Here is a 7,537-nt window from a genome sequence, read left to right on the forward strand (position 1 = left end):
AGGTTCTCTAGGGTGTGTCAAAGTGCCCCAGAGACATACGAAAGCTGGAAGTGCATCAAGTATCAAAGGGGCTTGAAGGATAACATTATGACTACTGTGACTCCTTTAGAAATTCGTATTTTCTCCGATCTGGTGAACAAGGTGAGAGTTATTGAGGAATATGCAAAGACAGTAGCCTCGTCAAAGGACATTCATGGAGGAAACACTAGTCGGGGACGTGGCAAGTACTTTCAGCCAAGAGGTCAGAATTTCAAGAAAGGAGGACATGCACCTCATGGTCAAGGAGGCTTCAGAAAGAACACTTATGATCAGTACCAGCATGGCAAAGGGAGGGGGAATCAGAGTAAGGTTTCTCTGAATTTAATTTGTGATCGTTGTGGACGTTCTCATCCATATGACTTTTGCAAGATTGGTATAGGTGGTTGCTTCAACTGTGATTTTCCTGGTCATATTGCGAGGGATTGTACTCGTGAAAAGAACCCGAATACGAGTCAGAGTTAACACCAAGGGCAAGTATTTGCAGTAAACGCCAAGGATGCTGCTAAGGCAGATCCTCTGATGAGAGGTAACTGTTTAATTGGTGACAAGATCTTGGTTGCATTGTATGATACCGAAGCTTCGCATTTATTTATTTCGTTTGCTAAAGTTGAGGAATTAAGCTTGAAAGTGTCAGAATTAGTATTTGAATTGCATGTACATACTCCGCATCAGACAGTTATGACTAGGTCAGGTTGTAGACAAGTAGGTTTCAAACTTGAGGGTAGAAACTTTGTGCATGACTTGATTTGTCTACCAATGGTTGGGTTGGAGATAATTTTAGGGTTTGATTGGTTATCAAAGAACCGAGTTTTGTTGGATTGCTTTGAGCGGTCAATTCAGTTTATGTCGGAAGGAGAAAATAGAGTAGTGGTAGCTAAGGGTTATTACCAGAACTCTGTAATGGTGCACTGTAGTGGGAAAGAGTGTCCGGGTTACATACTGTTAGCTGCAAATGCGTTAGGTGATAATCAGAAGCTAGATCAAATCCCGGTAGTTAGAGACTTTCCGGAGGTGTCCCCGGAAGATATTCCTGAGTTTCCACCTCAAAGAGAGATTGAATTTGCGATTGAATTGGTGCCGGGAGCTGGACCAGTATCAATTACACCGTATAGAATGGCTCCGATAGAGCTGGCTGAACTAAAGACTTAGTTGGAAGAGCTTCTGAACAAGAGGTTCATTCAACCGAGTGTATCTCCATGGGGAGTGCCAGTTTTATTGGTGAAGAAGAAGGATGGAGGAATGCAACTTTGTGTGGATTACCAACAGCTGAACAAAGTAACTGTGAAGAACAAGTACCCGTTGCCTAGAATAGATGACTTGATGGATCAACTGCAAGGAGCTGGAGTGTTTTCAAAGATTGATTTGAGATCCGATTACCATCAGATAAGGGTTAAGGAGGATGACATTCCGAAAACTGCGTTTAGGACGCACTATGGACACTAAGAGTTTGCGATGATGTCCTTTGGATTAACGAATGCACCTGTTGTGTTCATGGATTACATGAACAGAGTATTTTATCCCTTTTTGAAAAAATTCATGGTGGTTATCATAGATGGCATATTAGTTTATTCTAAGACGGCGAAGGAACACGAGGAACACTTGAGAATCGTGTTGCAAATCTTAAAAGAGCGGAAATTGTATGCTAAGTTGTCCAAATGCGAGTTCTGGAAGGAGGAAGTGAAGTTCCTAGGTCACGTGGTGAGCAAAGGAGGAATAGCCGTAGATCTTTTGAAAGTAGAGGCAGTGATGGAATGGGAAAGACCAACGACGGTGACGGAAGTTAGGAGTTTCTTGGGTTTAGCCAGATATTACCGGAGATTTATTGAAGGATTTTCCCGGATTGCACTACCGATGACTAAGTTGACAAGGAAGGAGGTGTCGTTTGTGTGGACGTCAGAGTGTGAAGAAATTTTTCAGACCTTGAAACAAAGGTTAACTTCAGCGCCTGTTTTGGTTTTACCGGAGCCACATGAACCGTTTGAAGTATACTGTGATGCTTCTTTAAAGGGTTTGGGTTGCGTATTGATGCAACACCGAAATGTGGTGGCTTACGCATCGGGTCAGCTGAGACCGCATGAGGTAATTACCCAACTCATGACTTGGAATTAGCAGCGATTGTGTTTGCATTAAAAATTTGGAGACACCACTTGTACGGAGTGAGGTTTAGCGTCTTTTCTGATCATAAGAGTCTCAAATACATCTTTGATTAGAAAGAGCTCAATATGTGTCAAAGGAGGTGGATGGAATTGCTAAACGATTATGATTTTGAATTGAGTTATCACCCTAGAAAGGCGAATATGGTGGCGGACGCATTGAGTCGGAAGTCTTTAACAGTAGCTTGGATGAGAATCAAGGAAGAAGAGTTAGTGGATAAGTTTGTGGATCTTAAATTGGATATTGGTGAAGTTGCCGGAAGAGCTTGTTTGAACCAGTTACAGATTTCAAGCACGTTTAAATCAGAGAAACAGAGGGCTCAACAAGATGAGCAAAAGCTTCACCAATTATTTCAACCAGTTGGTAAGAAGAGGCATGGAGAGTTTACAAAGGATGATGAAGGGTTGTGGAGATATAAAAGGAGAATTTATATACCAGATGTTGGGAGTTTAAGGCAAGACTTGTTATTGGAAGCTCACAACAGTGGGGTTTTCATTCACCCAGGGAGTACGAAGATGTACTTTAACTTAAAGAAGATGTTCTGATGGCCTGGGATGAAAGGTGATATAGCTACAGTTGTGTCTAAGTGCTTGACTTGTCAGAAGGTAAAGATAGAGTATCAGAAACTGTCGGAAATGTTACAACCACTTGAGATTCCTCAGTGGAAGTGGGAAGGAATTGCAATGGACATTGTGACCGGTCTACTGAGGACTAGGTCGGAATTTGATGTGGTTTGGGTCGTCGTGGATCGCTTAACCAAACCCGCTCATTTTCTGCCTATCCGAGTAAACTATTCTATAGCGGAGTTGGGGAGATTGTACATCAAGGAGATTGTGAGATTTCATGGTATGCCATCGAGCATAGTGTCGGACCGTGATCCCCAATTCACATCAAGGTTTTGGGGAGCTTTCCAAAGAGTTTTCGGTACGAAGCTATGTCTCAGTACCGCATATCATCCACAAACGGATGGACAATCGGAAAGGACTATTCAGACGTTGGAAAATATGCTAAGAGCATGTGTTTTGGATCAATCCGAAAGTTGGGACCGTTACATGCCATTGGTGGAGTTTGCGTACAACAATAGCTTTCATGTGAGCATTGGGATGGCTCCGTATGAGGCCTTGTATGGACGGAAGTACCAATCTCCACTTTGTTGGTATGAGACTGGCGAAGTAAGTGCTTTGGGTCCTGATTTGGTAGCAGAGACTACTGAGAAGATTAAGAGGATTCGGGAGAGGATTCTAACTGCACAGAGCCGACAAAAAAGTTATGCGGATCAGAGAAGGAAACCATTAGAATTTGAAGTAGGAGAGCATGTATTTCTGAGGGATACTCCAACAACTGGGATCGGAAGAGCAATCAAAACAAAGAAGTTGAATCCGAGGTTCATTGGACCGTTTGAGATTTTGAGGCGATTCGGGCCGGTGGCGTATCCAGTAGCTTTGCCGCCTCACTTATCTAACTTGCATGACGTATTTCACGTGTCACAACTCCGTAAGTACACGTCAGATGCGGCTCATGTGTTAGAGCCCGAGTCAGTCGAGTTGAGGGAGAACTTGACGTTTCAAGTAATACCAGTACGAATTGATGACACTAGTGTGAAGAAGTTGCGAGGAAAGGAAGTCTCATTGGTTAAAGTTGCTTGGAAAAGGGCTGGAGTAGAAGAGCATACTCGGAATTGGAGTCTGAGATGCGGAAGGATTATCCCAAGTTATTCTCAGGTAATCACTAAATTTTGAGGACAAAATTTCTTATTTGGTGGGAGAAATGTAAGAACTGAGACTAATTAATCGTTTAAGTAAACAATTAATATTGCCCAAAGTAGGATCCAAAAATTTAGAATGAGAATTTGAGAATTTAAATATGATTTTTGGACTCAGTAGATTTTTCTGAGTCAGAAAATATATTTTCTACGAAAAATCGAGTAAAACCACGAACCGGCAGCTGAACCGGTTTAAGTCTTTCCGGTACTGCGCGAGAATAATTAAAAATAGTAGAAAACCATAGAAAAATATTAGAAATTGAAAATCGGGCAATTATTTTAAAGGTTTGGCCCAAAGTTGGGCCAAACGGGCTAAAAACACTAACGGGTTGGACCGGGCCCAAGTTGGGCCCAAGCCCAACATATAAGCTCATTAAATGAACCCATCAGCCATAAGCGCACACACACACACAAGGTGAGTGGCTGTAGTGAAAGGGAAAAGAAGAGAGAAAAGTTACTATTCATCATCATCTTTTCAAGCTCATAACTTGAGCTACGGAGCTCCGATCGCCGCACCGTTTGTGGCCACGCGATCCTCGTGAAGAGCTCTACAAAACCCATTCAAGAAATTGGTAAGAAAATCACGAAATTCCTCTCAGTTCTTCATTCCAAAATTTCGAATTTTTAGGGTTTTGTATTGAGTGAAATTTTGTGATTTTGGGTGTTTAGGTACACTCTAGCTCTTGATTACTATTGGGTTTTGCCCCAATCATCATTGAGTAAGGTGAGTAATTCAAATCTCTTGTGGTTTTATGAATTTGATAAACCCTAGGTTGAATTATTGTAAATTATGTGTATATAGATTGAGATTATGATTGTTGGCACTTAATTGGAGCTTTGGAGTAATTGTTGATGCTTGTTGGAGTTGGTTGGTGACTTGGTTGTGGTTGGAAGCTTAAATTTCACTCAATTTGGGTTTAGTGCATATTGGAAATCGGCTAAGGTATGGTTTTGGTTTCATCTATGTAATATATAATATTTTTGGACACTTAGGCTAGTGACTTATAGGATAGGATTGAACTAAATTGGTTGTTGGAATTATTGTATGATGATGTATGATGAATTGATGATTTGGATTGTTGATGAATTGAAATGTTGATGTTGATAGTATGGTATTTTTAAGAACCGCAACTAATCAACCGGTTAATTAAGTGATTAATTGCCCAAATTAGATTCCAAAAAGTTAGAGAGAGAATTTGAGGATTTAAAGGTGATTTTTGGACTTAGTAAGTTTTTCTGAGTCAGAAAATGTGCCTTCTACGAAAAACCGTAAAAAAATTACGAACCGACAGTTGAACCGGTTCAAGTCTACCGAGTACCGCATGAGAAAAAGTGAAAACCGGCAAAAATCTTAGAAAAATGTTAGAAATGGAAAACCAGGCATTAATTTTAAAGGCTAAAAATGCTAACGGATTGGACCGGGCCCAAGTTGGGCCCAAGCCCAACCTATAAAAGGGTTCATAAGTGAACCCACCAGCCACTAAACACAACAACACACAGCAGAAAATAGAAAGGGGAGAAGGGGAGGGATAAGCACTATTCACCATTTTTTTCCAAAGCTCATATCCTGAGCTAGAGAGCTCCGATCGTCGCACCGTTTGCAGCTACGCGTTCCTCGTGAAAAGCTCTACAAAACCCATACAAGAAACTGGAGAGATAACCATGAAATCCATTCTATTCTTCTCTCCAAAATTTCGGTTCCTAGGGCTTTGGGGTTAAATGAGTTTTTGTGATTTTGGATGTTTAGGTTTGCTCTAAGCCTTTCTTAGCCTTGGGTTTTGACATCCAAATCTATTGGAAGAGGTAAGAGCCATTAAACCCTTGTGAATTTATGTTTAATTGGAACCCTAGGTTGATTTGAGGTAAATTGTATGAATATAGTTTGATTATTGTGGCTTTGGGAGCTTTTGGAACCTAATTGTGCTTATTGGAGTGGAAGTGAAAGCTTGGATTTTGGTTGAAAGCTCTTTGGTGATCAATTTTGGGTTTCGGTGCATAAAGGGAATCGGCCAAGGTATGGTTTCGGTTTTCTCTATGTAGTATGTAATATTCATGGACACTTAGGCTAGTGACCCATAGGATATGTTTGAATTATAATGGTTGATGAGTTGTTTGAAATGTTAATGTATGATGATTTATGATGGTGTGATGATTATTGAGATGAATGTATGAGGATTGATAATGTTAAGATATATGTGAAATTAATGTTAATAATATGGTTGTGTGGTTTGAAGAGTTGAATGGAGATTTATTGTGATATTGCATGATTGGTATTGATGGTTGGAGAATGGTGAAATATGATGAAAATATGTGGTAAGTAGTGAATTTTTGACCCAAGAGGCTAGTTGTGTTGTAAATGGGAGGTTAATGTTGTTTTGGTTGGAGGTGGTTTGAGAATTGTGAAAATTTGGTAAATTGTGGCTTTTGGTAAAATGGGATTTTTGGTGAACTTTCCTCAATCATAACTTTTGCCTCGGTTTTCGAAACTAATTGAAATTTCTTTAGAATTAAAGATCTTTGAAAACCCTTTACATCGATATAAAGTTTGAGAAATTTGAAATTTTATAGAGGAAGTTATGATCATTCAAAGTTGGTGTTAAAAATCTAAAATTATGCAAAGTTGCAGAATTTCATGATTATTGATATGTGCGGGCGCACACCCTGCAAAAATTTTGACCTGTGTAGATGCACACACCTATGCGCACGCATAGGCAGGGAAGTGCGTTCTGTTTGCAGCGCTAGCATAGCTTGTGTGTGCACATATCTAAGGAAAAATTTCAACCTGTGCAGACACACACGTGGGGAAGGCCAGTCTGTTGGGGGCGCTGGCACAGGTTGTGCGAGTGAACAGATTTTTAAAGTTTTTCCATCTGTGCGTACGCACACATTTTAAAATTTCCTGGGCATGCGCACGCACACACCCCCTGTGCAGTCGCACACGTCATGTTTCTCAAATTTTGCTTATTTTTCAACTATTCTACCTTCCCAACAAGGTTGTAAGCTTCTAAGACACCATTTTAAGACTTTGGGCCTAGTTTTGAGTATTAGAACATGGAGTGTAACTTAAGGGTTCTAGTACATGATTTTACGATAAATTAGAAAACGGAGGCCTAGGTTTCTGGCGCGCTGAGATTGGTTTGGCATTAGGTGAAGGATGACTGATATAGGAGATGAGGAATGATGAACTTTTGATAGTTGGAAACTGAGTTATGAATGGATAGTGGTTGAGATGAGTCGGGGACTCGGATTGAGATGATAGATCTCTGTATACTAAAAATGCTTTTTGAAAACCACTGAAATAATGTTTTTACTGAGATTATGAGACGCTATGCGCCCGGTAGGGACGGTGGTTAATCCCGTCTGTCAAGGTAGCGGCGGCGGCGTAAGGACGGTAGTTAATCCCGCTTACGTTGAGATGTGAGGTCTGAGGCAAGAGTATCCCGCTCGCATCCCTTCGGATCTATAGGCGTGCAGGCGCCGGTACCTGGACAGTGATCCGGGCACTATATCTCGGGGGTTTCCATATGAGAAATCCGAAGGGCGACGTCTCCATGGAGATGTGTCGGGTTGGCAGTTGAACCG

The 7,537-nt window shown here is 41.0% G+C and overlaps 1 protein-coding gene across 1 annotated transcript; it reads left to right on the plus strand.

Annotated features, from left to right (window-relative positions):
* Positions 1-558: 558 nt before the first annotated feature.
* LOC148569127 (uncharacterized) lies at positions 559-1,188 on the plus strand. Its single transcript, XM_088484900.1, has one exon. It carries the CDS (start codon positions 559-561, stop codon positions 1,186-1,188), a length of 630 nt encoding a protein of 209 aa, XP_088341026.1.
* The last annotated feature ends 6,349 nt before the right edge of the window (positions 1,189-7,537 follow it).

Source organism: Arachis ipaensis, chromosome B4 (assembly GCF_059453495.1).
Source record: "Arachis ipaensis isolate K30076 ecotype BB chromosome B4, ASM5945349v1, whole genome shotgun sequence".
NCBI lineage: Eukaryota > Viridiplantae > Streptophyta > Magnoliopsida > Fabales > Fabaceae > Arachis > Arachis ipaensis.

Bases quoted from the DNA above. Each gene is read 5' to 3' on its own strand.
- LOC148569127 (XM_088484900.1), top strand. From the start codon at position 559: ATGAGAGGTAACTGTTTAATTGGTGACAAGATCTTGGTTGCATTGTAT.